At 40.0% G+C, this 20,119-nt stretch overlaps 1 protein-coding gene across 3 annotated transcripts in view; it reads right to left on the reverse strand.

The window, feature by feature from the left end:
- Positions 1-2,067: 2,067 nt before the first annotated feature.
- TMOD2 (tropomodulin 2) overlaps positions 2,068-20,119 on the reverse strand; it is a 74,719-nt gene continuing 56,667 nt past the window's right edge. For 2 of the 3 annotated variants that reach the window (XM_047863480.1, XM_047863481.1), the window contains 3 exons: positions 18,741-18,884; positions 12,129-12,273; positions 2,068-10,180 (listed from right to left, as the gene is read on the reverse strand). In XM_047863480.1, the coding sequence (XP_047719436.1) occupies positions 10,146-10,180; positions 12,129-12,273; positions 18,741-18,884 (324 nt within the window). In that variant the 3' untranslated portion in view covers positions 2,068-10,145. Of the gene's footprint in view, positions 10,181-12,128; positions 12,274-13,390; positions 13,486-18,740; positions 18,885-20,119 lie in introns of those variants that run through there. The other variant, XM_047863482.1, reaches the window with a different exon arrangement.

Here is a 20,119-nt window from a genome sequence, read left to right on the forward strand (position 1 = left end):
GATTTTTAACTTAGTTTTGAACATAAAATAAACCTTTCACAATCAGCAATTATTATACATTTTATTTATCCAGGAATTAGTATACATTTATACTTTGATAGAATTTCAACAAATAAATAATATAGAGATTTCTCACCTATATTATATCTAGAACACCTGTCTGTTTCTGGAAATGAATATTCATATAATAATAGCAAATATAAATTACATATTTTGTTTATATCAGTGACACTGTTGACTGATTAGATATAAGAACAACCCTTATAAACACATAAACACTTACCATGCTAAAGTTCAAAGAGGATGGAAATAATATTGAAGTAGACATTCCAAAAGTTGAGGCACAAAGCCCAGGACAAATAGGAGATTTGGGACCAAATACCAAGATTCTTTGTTTAATGTGACTTAAGATAGACTTAGCTTTTTAGGCAGGACATTCTACTTCTTATTCACAGTTAAGCTTTTAGTCAACCCCCAAATCTTTATCCACACAGATGGCAGTTAAGTCCTATTTTTCCCATTCTATCTTTTGCAGTTTATTTTTTCTGTCTTAAAGGTAGACAACTATACTGGTACTTGTATTATATTTTACTTGATTTCATACAGGCTTATACTGGCTTGTCAGATATTTCTGAACCTCTCAAAGTATTCCTTGTCCCTCCCAGTGCCCCATTGGTTGAAGACTCGGTTGGTATTCTACCAGTATTATATCCAAATTACTGTTAAACTGCTGATCAAAACATGTCAAGGAAAGAGCCCTGTGGTGCCTACTAAGCCCTTCTGGTTGAAATTCTTCCACTCATCAGCATTTATCATCAAGAGTCAAAAAAGATTGTTTAAACCAGTCATTTAACTATTTAATTGCACTGTTATGCAACCCACATTTCTCAAGGATGCTGTGAGACTTTGTCAAATGTCTTGCTGAAAAATATAGTGTGTTCTTTTCCCTGGACTCTCATGATTTCCTATCATTTACTCTAAATGAATCTGTGCTTCCTTTTATAGGCCACTGTTTCACTTCTAAGTGCTCAAAAACCACTAAAGCAGATGACATATTTTTCTAAAATTTTGGTAAGTTCAGTGGTCTACAATTTGGAGAACTCCACCCTCACACACATATATTTCGAGCCATGAAACTGCCTAATTTTCCTATATCATCTCCTTATGTTGGTTGGGATCCACACAGAGCCCAATCTCGTTCAAACACACATATATCTAATTCCTACTGAGGTCCTGTGACATTTGGGACACTTGGTGGAGGCTGTGGGCATCTGGTCATGTTCCCTGGCTGGTGGGACTAGGGTATGGGTAAATACTGGGGTAGAGGAGGCATGAGGCACCATTTCTCATAGCCTTGGTGGGCTGGGGGGCGGGTAAAGCTGAATAATCAAACCGAGAGAGGGAAGTCTATAACAGAGTCAAGTCCAGCACAAAACAGACCCAAAAGTCAAGGAGTTGCTTCAGAAGCCAGACTGCCAAATGCAAAGGAAGGCACCCAAAAAGCAAAGCAGGTACAAACAAGTTGAAACATCAAGGAAATCACAAAGAGCAGAGCTAAATGAGAGGGCATGCGAGGAGTAACTTCTGAGTCAGCTCTATCTTGTTTATATTCAATTACTGGAGTGCTGAGGGAGGGCCTGTTTGCCAGAAGGAATGGACAGTAGAAACACACAAAAAAGTAAGATGTATTCCTGCTTAAATTCCTGACATTGTCAGCATAAAATGGACCACTTTGTTGGCATTAATATCCGTGGGTATTTATTTAAGTTACAATTTAGCATAGTAATACCTACTTGCCTTCTATATGTCAGGCACTGTCCTAAGTGTTTTACACATTAATCCTACAACAGTACCACTGTTACTACTGTCAAGTATGATTATGATTCCTATTTTACAGGTGAAGAAACTGAGGTAGGAGATTTGCAGAAATTCACACAACTCTCAGAAGTGAGATTTGAACTAGTCAAGTCTGACTTCAAAGTGCATACTTGTAACTCCTATTCATTACAGCCCCACAGCATGAAGGAATCCTTTATACAAAATAATTACTATACTTCCTTGTGCACGAGAAGGTGTGGAACAGCAAATACAGAAATTAGACATAGGTCTTCTGTGCTTCTCCTTGGACTTTTCCTCTATGCGTCAAAGAGGGTAGAGTTCAGAAGGAGGGCAGGAAAAGGATTTTCTTGTTTTTCCAGGGCAAACCTTTACAGTATAACTTTGTTATTTTTAGTGTTTTGTGTTATCAATCCCAGTATAGCTGAAAAAAACTAAACCCAAAGTTAATATAAAAAATTCAAGGTAAAACAATGAACCCATTGGGATTATCTATATTCCTGCTCCCATTTATTCTAACAAATTTCAACTATTTAGCCAAATGTGTGCATATTTGTTTTAATAATGAGTTCTCCTTTCTCCCTCTGGCTACTTCTCATTGTTTATCTATTTCTTATCTTCTTCATAATAAAGACACTTTATAGTCCTTTCTGCAAATGGACTCATTTAATATGAGAACATGGTGATGACTGTTCATTTTAAAAAAGACGTCTAAAAATTAGCCAGATTAAATCAGTCTTTACTTTCATTTTAAAAGGAAAGTTTATTAATTCCTAATGTTCTGTACATTTTCACTTGGAAGCTTCATTCTGGACATAAATGAATACATTATATCTTTGAAAGCAGAAAGATCTTGATGAGTTGAAACAGTATATGTTTACCTTAGCATTAGGTCTGGCTGGCTAATCCCAAAGGGTCAAACGCTGCAACCTATTTGTGTTAACCTGGATTCTTACTAATTATCAGGGTGAAAGGATTTCACACTTCATACATTTTGCTTTATCACATGCTTATTTCCCACAATGTTCAGTTTCACATTTAAAAGGCAAATTAGTCTTTAATTCCTTAATGAATATAATATCTACCTTTGATTGAAAAGTTTCAAAATGAAAAGTGAAACTATATGAATTTTTCAATAACTGCTTAGCCAAATAAATGTTGCCAATATAAGTCTAAATAGTTTACAAAGCATTACTTCCTTTGTTCTCTTTAAAATAATACAGATACACATAAAGTCACACATTACAGGCATCCAAACTGGTAAGATATTACAGACTGGTGGCATGCAACTATTTTACATTTTTAAATGCAATGAAAAATGCTGCTTGTTTTCCTGGAATAGATGAAACAAAATTAAGATAAAGGTTTAACTGAATATATAAATATTATTCCACGAATTTAGTGGGCTTTTTAAAAACCAAAATGGCAGAGATAAGAATTTTAGGTCAGAATAATTTCTTTCTTAACTAAAGATTGTCACTGGCAATGTTTGGTACTAAAATAAAATTTCCATAAGAAGCACATTTTCTATTCATCTCATTTCACCACATGGCCAAGTCCTATCTATTTGCATTTAGATCAACCATGGGAAATTTTAAATCCTGGGCCAGCTTCTCTCAATTGCACAGTGTATTTCTGATTGGCTTCTCTTTGTTATCCAGTCAATATGTGCTCAGAAACACACACACACACACACACACACACACACACACACACACACACACTTTAAATAAAAGCCTATGAAAGACATGCTGTGTTTACTGTGCTCAGTTTCCTTCTTTGCATTTCCTTCTCCTCTTCACCAATTTTGAGGAGAAAATACTATACATTTAAAAATCTCCTTTCAGAAAAGGCTGCTCCTCCAGAACTATTCTGAAAACAGTAAAAACCGCTGAAGAGGGACAAGTAACTGTCTGTGGAATGTTCTGGACAAAGCCTTTTGAAGACAGATGGAGTTGCAATGGAGGCATTATTCACACACGTTCAGAGGCAATGGAAACTTCAGAATCACAGGATTCTTGTAACCTTTGGGAGCTGGAAGGGATCTTAGAGAGCATCTAATCCACCCACTTCATTTTACAGATGAAGTGAAGACAAGATAGAAGAAAGATGGAAAGTCTTGCCCAAAGTGACACACAGCTGATATCTGAATCAGTACTGTTTTCGAAACATCACATGATGGCTAATGGAGCATAATTCTTGTGGGGCGGAGGACAATTCAATTCAAGCGACATTTATAAAGCACCTGTTATATACAAAGCACCTCACTAGATGCTACTGAAGACACAAAGGTTGATGAGAGAGTCCATGCTTCCACGTGCTTATGAAAGTCCTGTGCGGCCATGTTTCAGTATCTTTCTTAGCACAAGAATACTGACTAGAGCTAAGGTTGCTGGTGATAACAAGGCAGTTGCTGCCAGGGAGAGCTGATCTCACAGGTGACACTTTCTCCCCTTCACTATCAGGGCTTAAGCCTGTCACGCAGCTGCTGGAACCTTACAGACAATCTTTTCTTCCTAGGTCCCCTGTCACACCTCAAGTCATAGCCTCGCCTGTGGTGACAGCCTGGCCGGAGGGCAGCAGTGCCCCAAACCTTCCCCTCAATTCTTAATCACTGTTTCTCCCCTACTTGTGTCCAGCCTTAGACTCACTGCAAGGGTCCTGACCATGTCCTAGGGTACTGTCAAAACGACCCAAGAAAATGCTCTATCACACACATCACTGGTATGTAACACCCACCCACCCATCAACTAACTCTCCCACCTCTGTGTTAGAAATAAAATAATTCCAATCCCCTACGTCATACCCATGCTGTGATTCCTCACACTCAATGGTCAGAAGAAAATAAAACAGATTTAAGAGGCAGTGGAAACCATTAGTGAATAGATGATGAAAATGATCTCCCGCTTTTGTATCGCCCTTTCCAGGATAGTGTTTTCATCCCATGATCTGATTATATTCTCACCACAACTCTGTGAGGTAGTTAGTGAAGATATTATTCCCACTATAATATAGCTGAAGAATCTTAGGCTTGAGAGACTAAGTGGCTTGCCCCAAAGTCACCCAGCTAAGAAAGTGTGGAGTCAAGTGTCCAAGTTCCTTGACTCCAAATCCAGTGCTCTTCCCCCTATGTAGTCTATAATTGTCAGGCAATTGAATGAATTGCCCATGATCATATACCTGCTAAGTGTTGGTGATGGGATTAGGAGTCAGTCTCCAAGTCTGTTAGTATGGTGCCCTGCCACCATACCAACAAGCAGAGCCAGTGTGCTCAAAATGACAGCCATGGAAGATGTCAGAGAAAAGTCCAGGCCCCCTTCACCCTCTCCCAAATCAATGATGCATCACAAAACTGGGAAAACTTCTGGTAAGTGGATGGCCTTCCTAGAACAGTACCCAGAGCCAGGTTACAAGTTTAAACTTTGAAACACTCCCTCCATCCATCTACTGGGTATTTTGTCATTGCTGCTATGGGCAGACGGGAAGGAGGTAAGTTGAGCAGAACTTGCTTCTCCCCTTAAGCAAATTAGGACCTTTAATTACCACCTTCCTTCCCCACCTCACTTAGTCCCTCCACTTAATAACCTCTGAACCACAAAACAAAATTCAATCTAACCTAGAGTTGGGAGGAAGAAAACAATAAACCCGTCCTGAGATTTAGGGTACTTTTCTCTCTCAAGCTTGTTACCAGGAGGCCTGATCACATGATTTCTATCCATTGGGTGCAGCCTGATGCTGCCAAGCACTCTCACACCTTTCCTTTGTATGTGTCCCAAGCCTTTAGTTCTGGAGATGGCCTGGTACGTGGCATGGATATTTGAAATGAGGAGCAATGAAGGGAATCTGCTACTGGAAGGTGGAGCTAAGACATTTCTTTTTCCTTCTCTGCTCATTAACATGAAAATGGCAATTATTGCATCATCAGTGGAAGAGCAGAAGGGAGTTTCAGGATCATGACTTAAAAGCTGACGCCAGAAATATATCCAACTCAGCAGAGGTAACGACATACCACAGAACCCAGTATTCCCAACTTACTGCCCCCTGCCCATTTCTGTTGATACTATCAATACTTGAACTAAAGATGGTATCCACTTTGCAAAAAGGCACTCTACCCCCCAAACCCAGAAACACCTAGCAAATTATATTAACCCAGAATTCTTATACTTCCTCTGTCTCCTTTACAGGGCCTGGGAGAGGGCCAAGTACATCATATCCCTCAAAAAAGCAAACATCCGCAAACTCTTTTGTAAATTTAAAGGGCTATTTTACGTTTAAAGCACGCTGGTTTCAAGTTCTAGTGTCTGATATGTTCTCATGGTAGTTCTTCAGAGCACACTGGTTTCCCTAATGCTGGTGCCCTGCCAGGGGCCACGCTTCTGTCTGGAAGAGAAGCAGCTATTCTTTTGGTTTGGTGTACCAGGCTTCCCTTAGGGAAATTGTTTTGAGGAGTATAGGCATTGGGATGATTTTGGAGTTTTTAATGGAGATGGGCTGCGTGCTCTAAGATGGGTGAGCGACACGTGCCCCCCCCCCCCCCCGGAATAGTGATTATGTAACCTAGGCCCACGGCAGCTCCAAGAGGGGTAAGGGAAGAGGGACTGGGAGACAGCATCTCCCTTCAATCAGGCGTCCAGCTTCAGCCAAATACCACTTACAGTATTTGGCGATTTTTATGTACAAAATATTTATATACAGCTTACCCTACCCAGATGGAAGGAAGGGGCTTAATCATGTTGATGAAGACGAAAAGTGCTTCCACTTACACACTTCAGGCATATAATGGGTTTTGGTGCCGGAACAATAAAATGATTTCCAGGCTTCTAATATTTATTTCCTAAGAGTGATCTTTCATACATGCTGTGAGATTTAGTGTTTGGTGACCCAAGCTGCAAACTCCAGGGAGTGATTTGCATTGACTCTGGGCCTGCAGCAATGCTAAAACGGACAAGGGAAATGGAGCTGGGGAGAGAGCATCTCCCTTCAATCAGTGGTCCAGATGTAGCCACATACCTCGTTACATATTTAGATAGGTGGCCACACACACTCACACACACATGCACACATTTATTTACATTATGCCCTACCAAGATGAAAGGGATTTAATCATGCTAATGAGGATAAAATAGCTTCTGTTACATGCTTTGGACACATGGGGAGATGTAGTGCTGGAGTAATCATATGGTCTCTAGACTTCCAAAATTCTCTCCTAAAAGTTATCTTCCACATACGCTGTGATGGGTGTTGGTGATAGGGGCCTGCAAGTCCTGATGAGTGATTTGACACTAGCATGGGCCTGTACAAGTCTAAAAAGGGAAAGGGGGTGGTGTGCGGAGAGAATTATCTCTCTTCAATCAGTTGTCCAGATGTTGCCAAATATTTCAACATAGTATTTGGCAAAATGCACACATATAAAAATATTTTATATACATTATGCCCCACCACGATGGATGGTAAGGGATTAGTCATGCTCAGGATTATGAAAAAGCTTCTACTTACACATTTTGGGCAAATGGAGAAATGAAGTCCTGGGCTAATGAAATGATTCACAGTCTCCCAAAAGTGTAAGTTTATCTTCTAATAGTTATCTTTAATATGTGAATACTCATGGAAATGTCACCTTTCAAGTTATTTTAAAAACACAGGTAATGATAAGATAAACTGTTTATCATAAATATTTGATTTTATAAACTCTATTACATGTGACCCAACTATTTCACAAGCTAAAAACAGGGCTAAATTTTGGTAATATCCCACTATCTTGCTTTAATACTCTCAACAGCCGCAGCATCAAATTCTGACTTTTTTTCATTGCTTTCTGCCAAGGCTTGTCAGGAACTGCTTTAGCCCCCGATCCACAGCACTTTGGAGCTTCAGTGAACACTGTAGAATACAAGATTTCTTAGCGGTGAAGGCAAGAAAGAGAGTGAATGAGAAAAGGAAAAAGTCTTACTTGAAGGGCATGTCAGGGATTCAGCACTTATAATATATCTGCAACAAATCTAAACAGATAGGATAAAGACGCTTAAGAGAAAGATTCTTCCCTGTGGCAACATGGTAACCGAAACATATATATACAGAAAAAGAACTCTGGGAATACTGATGAATGTTTGCCAACCAGCAACCAAGGGGTGGGAAACATCTGATCTGTAACATTTGCTCATTTCCATAGTATAAGTACTCCCACCACGGACAATTTCAAACTGTCAACAAGAAGTTGTGAACTTCTGAGATGGGAAAAGACGCACAAAAGCACATCATTATACAGTATTTCTGCCACACAGACACAGTAGATATGAATAATCTTGAGAGCAGAGAAAACAGTAAAAGGTATTTTTGAGTATTACTTTGGTTTTTAAAATAATTTAACTAATTGTAGGTGCATGCCATTTAATTTTTAATAATGGCTATATTTAACAGGTGTGCAAAATTCTTGAAAATTTAATAATTGGTAAGCCTGTATGAGTTGGCTCCAACATACCACACCTAAGTGAGTAAGAGGGAAGTAAAAATAAAACTGAAAACCATCAAATGGTATTTACTATGGAGAGATAGTCAAAAGCTATTAATTAAAGGATTTTTAGGATTCCAAATGCGTCAACATGTTCTGCTCATTGTTTCCTCAAAAAATGTAAAATATTGTCAAGAAAGTGAAATGTTTCAAAGGATTTTAGAGATACGGATGCAGATACTTCTAAGACAGGTAAATGTCCAATTTTATGAAGGTTAGTTCTCCTGACTAGATTCCATGTGTCTTACAAGCTAACTAGGATAATACACACATTGTTTTCCCATTAACTTGTTTTACTACTATCAAGCAACTCAGGAACACTCAATTACTAAACAAATTCTGACTTGGGTCCATCTTCTGCCTGAGTCACCAATGTCCTCAGCTCCAGGTGTCACCAACACAAGGGATGTCACCTTTACATGGCTCATAATTTCAGAGAAAAGAAGAAAAAAAGAGAAAGAGTTGGAAGGAAAGGAGGAGAGAAGAGAGGGCGAAGTGCCCAAGGCAGGGTCAGAATGCCACCAGGTACAGCCTCAGGCACTGAGTGTCATCAAAGGCACATGAACTTGAGCCAAAGGCTATAGACACACATTTCCTTCGCTTGGGATCACACTGTTGCACCGCTAGATGAAAAGTTAATGCACACAACCACGCAATCATCCCAGCTGTACTTTCACAGGCTTTGTCCTTGAGATGACAAACATCTGGAAAAGTGACAATTCACATTTTTTCCTGATGTTTGCAAATGTCTGGAAGGATCATGCCATATGGACAAATGTCTGTAAAATTAACTTGAACGTTCACAGATCATTCTGTGATATTGCTATACTAAAGATAAAGCAATAAATGCTTCTAAAATTTGCCAAAATGATGCAATCATCTGTATCAGACAACTCTAAGGTGCAATTATTATTGTTTTATTTTGGAATGTACTGTGTTAAAAGCCGCCCTCTTACTAAAATTTAAAAATTTCCCACCATGTCTGGAAAAGTTTAAAACAGCTTTGTAAAAAGTTATCTAGTAGAGTCATGTTAAAGATCGAATTTATGTTGAATCATCAATAAAGGTAGGTGTGCTAATTAACTTTGCTGCCTGTAAGTCTGCTTTGAAGACTATTCATGGGTTAATATTTCACACTTATTTGCTAATGCTGTGTTAAAGTATCACAATGCTGCCTTGCTTTTATGAAGATGACACCACTGATCTTCAAACAGTAGGACACGTGCGTTTAGTGCACTTCTTCAAACAGTGGGGCATGTGAGTTTGGTGATTTTTCTGGAGGTAGGGGAGAATTTGTGCTCAGTCAGTCACATGTTCTCACCCAGTGAAATATTGGCAATACTAACTTCTTATGTGGTCAGAAGAACACTTCTGTTGTATTTAGCCTAACTCAAAGCTATGCATGTAAACAGAGATAGGCCTCTATCGTAATCACAGTTACAAATACACTTACATACTAAATTCCTTTCAGTGATTAAAAAAAAAAAGTTCATGTAAGAAAGCCAGACAACCCAATATGAAAGTGGTTAAATCATTTTCCATTGCTGTTACGCACTAAGATCTGCTTAAGTCCACTGGTGCAAGTCGCCAGAGGGGCCCATGAGCACATGACACAATTGTATACATTAAAAAATCCAAGATAAATAAGAAGTGCTAAAAAAGAACAACAGACTATGAGCTGTGTGGTTAATGGAAATGAACAACCTTTGATAAAATGGTCCTGATGGGGAAGGAGAATAGTTTTTGCTTGCTTATTTTTAATTGGCAGCCATGATGAACCTTTGCCTCCTCTCGTGGAAGTTTACCTTCGGTCTCCTTCAACTCGCTTTTTACGAACTAGGTAAGAAATAAAGGAAAAAAAGAAAGACAAAATTTAAAAGATAAATTGAAGGAATCATCCTTAAATTCCTGACAAACAACATTCATCACACAGAATAGCAATCCCACACATGTAAGGGTGTAGTGATCTTAAGTTTCAATACTCAATTACCCAATAAATGATATAAATGGAAATGATATAATAATCTAGAGTCTTGTGGAACATACATTTAAATCAAGTTATGTCTGACATTTGGGAACTGGGATGCTAGAAATTTCTATAGAGTAGAAGGTCCAGAATAGACCCATAGAACAGTGAACTTCTGGAGGTTTCCATGGTCACTTATCTCTAGCACATCTCGACCTCTGTGCAACCTGATCCCCAGCTGGCTTTAACTCCTCAGGATGACACATTCACAATCTATGAATTCTGCTTATGGCTTGAAGACCAGGAGGAGTTGCAAACAGATGTTCAAAGTTTCTAAACCTGTTTTAAATAAAAACTCCCAATTATCCACCTCCAAGGAAGGGGTGATTCAGATGGCAGGTAAACTCAGAGATTAAGGTTCCCTTAAGCGGGTGTTTAGTATCAAAACTGTTGCCTCGACTGGCCATTTCCAGTTTCTGCAAGCCATTTCCCCCTCTAACCTCTTCACCGGCTTGCTTGTCTGGTGCATAGGAAGAGGGTTACTCTAACCTTCCCGGATTTGGCAAAAAGGTGCCGTGGCTGTGGTCCTGCCCTAACTCTCAACTTTAAATAGCCCAGTCCACAGAAAATTAGACAAAAGCTATTGCCTACAGCTACCACTCTTGGGCTCAAAATCGCTTCTCCATTTACATCAAGCCTCTTGTTTTGCCTGTTTCTCTTTAGTCTCATGTTGATCAGCTGTGGTCTCCATTTGCCCTTCCTAGGTGCCTTCACCCTTCCCCAAAGCCCTGTTTAATGGGCTGCCCGCCCTCCCCCCCCCACCCCCCCCAGCTCCCATCTTCTACATCCCAAGGGTAAGCACTGCCATATGCCTGGCCAGCCTCTGGAGGCCACACACCACGCCACAGCTGGAACTCAGCATCTTGGTTAAGCATGTCTGGGCAGGGAAATGGACACTAATCTTCACCTGCCCCCTTCTGGTTCTAACCCTTGGTTTCCGTCTTACCTGCCATCTGAATCCAACCCGTGGCCAGCACTCTACTTAGTGGAATGTTGGGCCCAGTTCTCCTGTCCAAGGTCTCGCATTCTGTCCCTGAAACTCAAACTGAGGACTGAGTTTCGCTATTGGCTGACTGCTTGTCAGGTGACTGTCTGCTCTCTGGATGTCCTTTTGCCATGCTGTTTCAGGTGACTGAGCCGTGCCCAGACCGAGCTTTCCCAATCTGTCCCATTCTTCTGTGCTCTGGTTGACCAGGATATGCCCCCTCTCATCCTAACAGAAGAAATGGCATGGATCCTTGGCAAAGAGTAGGCAGCAGGAAAAATGAAAGAGGGACTAACTGAAAGAGCTACTTCTAAGTTTAACCTTTATAACATAGTTCCATTAGTTTACTTCACATGGAAATCACCAAAGTATCAGACATTTGAACCCAAGTGCAAAGCATAGTCAAAAAGTCAAACATAAGTGAACTGGGAATCTCCACATCACTGCATCCATCTTCTGGTGCAGATAACAACACAGGATGATTACATGTAAGAACTAAGTAAAGGCGAACCAAACACATAAAGGAAACCAAGCAAAACTCAAAGGTTGTCTGGAAGAAAAGAACAAAGAGTTTTTGAGAGAATGCTACTATAAAACTGAGACACTATGAAGCTGATGAGAATTCCTAGGATAATGTAGCAATGTGCCTTTGATCAGGGGCTGACACCAAAGGCCAGTGGAACGATGTCTGTGCAATATTGTATCTGAAGTGGAGAAAGAAACGGTCATCATGCTCTTCTAATCACTAACAGCACACAATAGGGCTGCATTACCCAGGTCATTATTCTTGGTGATTGCGGCTGCCACCCTTGTTCGAGGCCCTTGCTTGGTAAACTGATATCCAAACTTGAGGATCCTTGAATTCTCCTCGAGCATCTGGGCAATTTCCATCTCCACAGCTGTTCCCAATTGCTGCCTCTGGTTGCAGGTGTGGACACATATACAGGACGACCAAGAAGGACAAGGAAACAGTTACTTGCATGGGAAAGATGCATAGCTACTTGGTGGACAAAAAAGTAAAGGGGTAAAGTCTCACTTTCAAAGGAATAAAGTCACTTGAGATTTTCTTCCTTGCAGTCACTTGAGACCGGCTCCTTGTCTAGAAGCAAAATCCAACAGACAGCCCAATCTGCTGGCATGCTAAACTGAAAAGACTAAGCAAACTACTTACGAAGAAAAAGTTGATTCCGCATGTAAAATTAAAGCAAAGCTAATATTCGATGTTTCCAATTTACTCCAGTTTCTGTGGTTTAAATAAAGAGTGTTTTTAAATAGTGAAACTATCTTACAGCAATCAATCCAATTGCTGAATTTTTAATTCTGGGATCTATATCCAAAACTAATCAAAGATCATCTGCTGGATGGCTATTCTTTCTCAGCAGAGTCTCACTGGGAGATCCCAGAGAAACTTCATTGTGGTTTGAACCACGGCCAGAATTATCAAATGCTGAAGGGGTTACTGGGCTGTAGAAAAATCCCCAAATTTTTTAAGCTTGGTGGAAAGAGGGTTCTTGGTTTTTAGTGTGTGTTTGTTAAGTTGAAATACAGAATTAAAAAAAAATTAAAACTAGAACTTTTTTTAAACTATGGGGGCATGTAAATATAGGAATTTAAAATTAATCAAAATTTAACAATTAATAAAAATAAAATTTAATTTTTCCATAATATATTTATTAAAAGTTTTAAGTAAAAAGTGTAGGCTTATTTAGAAAAAGCACACAAAAAGTGTATAAAAAACAAAAGCCCCCTTCCCCCAGTATTTCCATTCCCCATAGAGAAAGCCTGTTTGGCATATGATATACAGTCTTTTAAAACATTTTCTATGCATTCGTATGTCTACATAACCACATGTACATCTTTTTTTCACATAAATGGATTATACCAGCATATTGTTCTGAAATGTGTTTTTATTTTTCATTTAACATTAAGGACACCTTTTCACGGGCAAATATACATGTCTCTCATACTTACAAACAGCTCTCCAGTACTCCATTGTGGTGATGGAGAATAACTTATTTAGCTAGGTCCTACTTACTTTTACATTGCTTTCCATTTCTACTATTCCAAACAATGCTGCAGTGAACTTCCCTTGCACACATGGTCTATCCTATGGCATTTCTGCAAGTGTGCCTGTAGGGAAAATTAGAGCTGTGCGCAAGAGTAAGCATGTTTCAAATTTTGATATGTTCATGACTTATCCTCAAAAATATGACAATTTTTACTCCTACTAACAGTGTTTGAGATTTACTGTTTTTCCCACCCTGGCCAACATGGGATGTTACGAATCTTTTTCATCTTTGTCACTATAACAGGTGAAGATTTATATTCTACTTGTATTTATTTAATTGCTTTAATTTGCATTTCTCAAATTATGAATCAGAACAATTAATTTTCTTATGCATCTGTATTTCTCTTTTTGGAAACTACCAATCTCTGTCATTTGTATATTTTTTCTTTTACCAGCTTATGGTTCCTGTGTTTGTTTCTTTATTGATTTGTAAGTTTCTCATATATTAGGAAATGAACCTTTTGTCAAATGTGTTGTGAAAATACTTTGCTCAGTTTGTCTTTTGACTTTCCTTTTGATTACTATAAAGACCTTTCCTAATTTTCATATGGCTAAATTTACCAATCTCCTAGATTTTATATCATGTTTGGGAAGGCTCTTCTGATTTCTTCTATCAGAAATCCTTCTGATTTCTCCATTTGTTTTATGACTTCATATATTTTCATATCTAAATCATTTCACCTGGAATGAATTTTAGTAAGAATTAAGATAGAGTCCCAAAGTAATATTATTCCAAATTATCTTTTACTTTATCCTTTTCTCACTGAGTTGAAATACTACTTTGCTGCAAAATTCTCAGGTGTACTTTGATGGGTTTCTGGAATCCATTGCTCTGCCAAGTCTATTTCTGTGCCAGCATCATGCAATTTTGATTGCTTTATTATATTTTAAAAATATACCTTTTAGATTCAGAAATTTTAAATATTGAGTAGATGGAGAAAAGTTTAGGGAGGAACTTTTGTGTCCTAGGAGTCCTCAGATCAAACTCTGCTCCTTTTCTTTCTCTTCATCCAGCAACCTGTCAAACCAGTCTCTCCCCAAGAAATTAACAAAATGTGGTATTTCCAGTCAGACAATAACAACTCTAGGCATCCACGGTGTAGAGATTAGCATTCTAAGCTAATGGGAGGGACAGACAGCAAAAAAGAGATCCTGACCTCACAGTTCCATGAACAACTTTAGCTCATGACACGTTTTAGAACAGTGGGGATGTATTGAGACCTGAGCTAAGGTTGGGGCTGCCATTGCTATGCCTTATGCCCCTGGAAGGGACCAAGTGGTGCTATCTAAGAGCAGAAGGGTGGATGGATGTGGCTGGCGGGGAGGGACAAGCTAAAAGTCCCTTTACTCCCCCTCACAAATCTCAAGCCTTTGGAGTCCTGCGTTTGGGTAACATGCAGTACTTTCCTGTCAACATGGGCACACTGGTGGCTATATAAAGGATGTAGGAGCTGCAGAAAATTACATGGGGAAGGAGCATATAAAAAAGGGGAGAAAGTAATGTAACACAGGGCATCTTTCTTTGTCAGCCTGAGTCGTTTTGAGGTCTTTTGCGTTATATAAACCCAGGGTAACAAATGGAGGCCAAAATTTCTTATAATTTGTATATATTTCCCCTTTATAAGTCACTAAATACAAAGAAAAAAAGAAATAAAAGTTAAGCATACATTTCTTCTGTTGTCTTTTTTAAATGACCTTTTTTACTCAAATTTATTTAGCAGTCACCCATCTGTTTCATTAATATGCATCACTGATTGTTCTTCTCACAGGGGGCATCTGATTAAATCATTACATATCCACCTAGAGCCTAGCCACAGCAGCCTGCCCCAGTGATGGATTCTCAGCAGGCCTTCATTTTGGTGCAGCTGCCTGGCGCAAGGATGCTAAATTGGTCTTGGCTATGGGTCCTGCTTGAGGAAACTTACAGATTACTTCAAACCCTTCGTTATATAGATGAAGAAACCGAGGTCTATTTCTAATAGCCTATCAGTCAATAAAAAAAATTTGGATGGAAGACAAGTCTGACTCTGAATTTCCTCTTTCTTGGAATAAAGCAAAGAATTTTTCGTTGCTCTACAAAGTCTCAATCCTCTTTCTTTTTTTTCAATGCTCTTTCTTGTCGCAAGTAAAAAGCAGCTATTTTGGAGGCATATTGGGGAATAAGGTTGAAAAATTACATAGTTCCATTCTAGATGACTGAGGAAGGATGAGAAGGTTGATAATTTAAAGGGGATTTAAGTGGAGCACCTGGGTGGCTCAGTCGATTAAGCATCTGACTCTTGATTTCAGCTCAGGTCATGATCTCACTCACACTTTGTGAAATCTCACTCACACAGAGCCTGCATAGGGCTCTGTGCTGACAGTGTGGAGCCTTCTTGCGATTCTCTCTCTCCCTCCCACTGTGACCCTCCCCCACTCATTCTCTCTCTCTCAAAAAATAGTTTTTTAAAATATAATTTATTGTCAAATTAGCTAACATACAGTGTATAAAGTGTGCTCTTGGTTTTTGGGGTAGATTCCCATGGTTCATCCCTTACATACGACATCCAGTGCTCATTCCAACAAGTACCCTCCTCAATACCTGTCACCCATTTTCCCCTCTCCCCCAGCCCCCATCAACCCTCACTCTGCCCCTCCCTCACTCATTCTCTCTTTCTCTCAAAATAAATAATTGAAAGAAGATTTTTTTGATGTTTATTTTTGATAGAGACTGAGTGTGAACGGGGGAGGAGCAGAAAGAGAGGGAGACACAGAATCTGAAGCAGGCTCCAGGCTCTGAGCTGTCAGCACAGATCCCAACATGGGGCTTGAACTCACGAACTGTGAGATCACGACCTAGGCCATAGTTGGGACGCTTAAACAACTGAGCCACCTGGGAACCCCAATAAATAATTAAAAAAAAAGACTTTATAGGGCACCTGGGTGGCTCAGTCAGTTAAGCGTCTGACTTTGGCTCAGTTCATAATCTCATGGTATGTGGGTTTGAACCCCACGTCGGGCTCTGTGCTGACAGCTCAGAGCCTGGAGCCTGCTTCAGATTCTGTGTCTCAGTCTCTCTCTGCCCCTCCCTGGCTCACGCTCTCTCTCTCAAAAATAAATAAAAACATATAAAATAAAATAAAATAAAATAAAATAAAATAAAATAAAAGTACATAAAATAAAATAAAATAAAATAAAATAAAATAAAATAAAATAAGGACTTTATCTAAAAAATTAATAAAGGGGATTTAAGAGAGCAAATTCAGGTTTTGTATTTCAGGGTTGTATTCACATGCATTATAAAAGCTGCTCTGGGGTGCTTTGGTGGCTTCCTTGGTTGAGCGACCAACTTCAGCTCAGGTCACAATCTCACGGGTTTGATATCATGTGAGCTCAGGTCATGATCTCATGGGTTTGAGCCCCTTATCAGGCTTGGGGTTGCTGCTATCATGGTGGAACCTGCTTTGGATCCTCTGTCCCCTGCCCTCTCCAAAATGAATAAACATTAAAAAAAAAAAAAAGCTGCTCTTTCTCAACGTACAGGATTCCATTTCATTCATTAGGTGTAGGATTGCTAGATTTATCAAATAAAAACATAGGACACCTAGTTAAATTTGAATTTTGATTGATAATAAATAATTTTAATAAATAAAAATAAACATATTTTTAGGATAGTATGTCTCAAGTATTTCATGATACATACTTCTACTAAAAATTATTTGTTGCTTATCTGAAATTCAAATTTAACTACATTCTATCTGGCAATCCTACCTAGGTGGTATCTTACAAGGAACTAGGAACAGAGTATCTGGAACATTACTTCAGATGTGGGGTTTCACATTATACAAGAAAATAAATATACTTTGGAATAAGGTATCCATTTCTTTCATAGATGTCCTGGAAAGAATTTACTAAGAGCCCACTTAACTTCTTCCTTATAGTAGTTCATTTGATAAATATTCCTGAGGATCACTTCTTTTCTTTCACTTTATATTTCTCTCTGGCTCATTTTCCTAACCTCTTACTCCCTGATGCCCCTTTCTTTATTTCCTACTCCCCCACTCCCTTCATGTCTCTGGATACACACCAGGATACACAGCACTGAGCTTCCTGAGTGTGTACGGCTGGGTACGCATATCCCCTTTGCATACTTTCATTTGGGAAAGCTACTTTGGTGATGTACCCTGTCTGGGGAGGGTGAGTAAAGGAATATCTGTCTTCTGCACAGTTCCCCTGCTCCCCTGGCAACAAGCCTTGAGAGGAGGTGAGGGGCAGAGGACATGCGCTGAAGCAGCCCATGTGTCCTGACAGCAAAAAAGGAGAGTAGAGCTGTTCATGGGGCCTGGTGGGGGTTTCCAGGCTTAAGCAAAAGTCCTGGGTGAGAGCCTGGGGCTCTATCAGATGTTGGAGGGTTTAGATCGGGAATTTCCAGACATGCAGGGGGTACTCTCCCACTGCCCCTCCCATCACCCCCCAGGAGAATACTCATTGCACAAGGGTCTGTGCTCTCCCCTCTCTCTGGGACATCGCAGGGTCCTTTCTTCACACTAGACAGTGTCCAGACCCCTCAGATTCACTGAGTCCCATGGCAGACAGTTCCCCATAGCAAAAGTGGCAAGGCAAAAGCATTAGGCCGAGAACCTAGATTTGCTGTCTGACAGCAGGAGCCAGCCGAAGCCAGCAGAGCAACTTGAAACACTGCAGGCTGATTATGGGAAAAGAGGCCTTCAGGGTAAGGAAGATGTGGTCCTGGAGAAAAGCAGCTTGCTTTGGTTGCTGACGGGAACCTAAAAAACACTGCAACAGAGCTGAGACTGTGATCACATCGTGGGTGTGGCCTGCTACTCTAAGCCAGATCATCTTCTAGAACCCGGATTCCTCTAAACAGGCTCTGTGGCCTGCCCCAGACTGCAGGAGTCCTTTTTCTCCAGCTCTGGCAGCCTTCGACCAAGAGCAAAGAGTCTGTCTCTGAGCATGGCCCGTCTGCTTTCTCCTTGTAGCCACAGTCTCAGGTGAGCTGGGACATTCTGAGCTGAGATTCCTGCTAGGGACATGGGTGATGATGGCTTCACAAGGCAGCTGTCAACACCTCTGGCCCCACCTCTTCTCTCCCCTGGTGTCTGACTAGCCTAGGGCTGGGGGAGAGCTGGCTCCTTAGGTCTCAGACTGCCTCACTGTGCATGGTTTAGTTATTGTCATGCTCTCCCACACGCCCTCCACAGGCCAGAAGCTATTACAACTTACAGGAAAACCAGAACATCAAATCGAGTCACAGAACTTTGGCTTTTAACTCAGTCCCCTGCAGCACCCCCTTTCACATGCACCCTGTGAGTCACACCTGGTTGTCGATCTTGATCTCTGTCAAGGTGTCATTTTCTCTCAGTGCTTCTACCAGGGCCAGGATTCCAGTCCCAGTGATAAAATTGGATTCGATGTTTAGGCTTTTCAAGGTCTTGTTTACTTTCAGCATATCTGCAAAAGCCTTATTATGAAAAAAGAAATAACCATTAATGCTGCTAAAGATTTATTTACTAAACTCCCCACCGCCAAATGAAACACAGATGTTTTTTACGTACTTAAAGAAAAAGTGAGTCAAATCAAACTTTCACCTCCAAATAACAAAGATAGTAATTTAAAATAATTCAGACCAGACCTGTGAATTTTACATACCTGTAAAACAAAAAATAAAACCAAAAAATCCTGACACAGGATTACCAACTTTGTAAGGTATGGACATTGAAAAAAATCCCACTACCATCTGTTATCATTGTCAGTTTTGTTTTGTGGTTTTTTCTCTGAGAAAAAGCATTTTAACATTAGGAAAAACAAAGAAAGGACATGATCTCCGAATTGTTTTATTTTGTCTCCTTTGCTATGAATAGATTGAAAAAAAAACTTTACTGTTGACTAGCGTATGGGCACTACTGATATTATTTCAGGTCATCTATAAATCAGAATTCCTCAAAGATAACTTTTGGAATATAATCACCACTCAGAGTGGCAAACCCACTGGAGACTCTCAGTTCAAAACAACAAATGCATGCACCTGCCTGTTCCCCCTTGTGCCCGATGTTTCCCATTATCATAAAGAAAAGATAAAATCTTTGAGTGACTGGAACTCTCATAGTACAAGAAACAAACAAAACAGAGGGCATTCCCTTGAAAAATTGCTGACGCACAGAAAAAAAAGAAAGATTGATGGAGAAATGAACACAAAAAAAGTTGTTGCTTGAGATGCCAGAGGTAAGTCCTGACTGGGGCATTGCATCAAAGAACTGCCTTTGGAACAAATGGAATAACCAGAGCAGATGGAGAGCACATTGCCCCTCCCCATAGCTTCCCTGAGACAGAAGCCACACAGAAACAGGGCACCTTCAGACCTACCACCTGATACCATGTGGGAGAAACAGAGAGGAGAAGCAGCCATGTCCAGGGATGAAATATACTGCAATGTACCCCTCCCAGAGTGAAGCCACTCCTAACTGTAGAGTTGTGGGGGACTCCCAAGCCACCTGTCAGCTCCCCGTATATACCCTTCAAGAGAAGGCTGCTAGAAAATTCACCTGCCTGCTTACAAAAGCACTCATTCATTCATTCATTCATTCATTCATTCACTTATTCAAGAAAGACTATTTATTGGGTTTCTACAGTGTGCTGGCAGCAGAGGAAATAAAAATCCCTGTCAAAAGAGAGCTTATATTTGAGCAGAAGGGCAGT

Source organism: Prionailurus viverrinus, chromosome B3 (assembly GCF_022837055.1).
Source record: "Prionailurus viverrinus isolate Anna chromosome B3, UM_Priviv_1.0, whole genome shotgun sequence".
Lineage (NCBI taxonomy): Eukaryota > Metazoa > Chordata > Mammalia > Carnivora > Felidae > Prionailurus > Prionailurus viverrinus.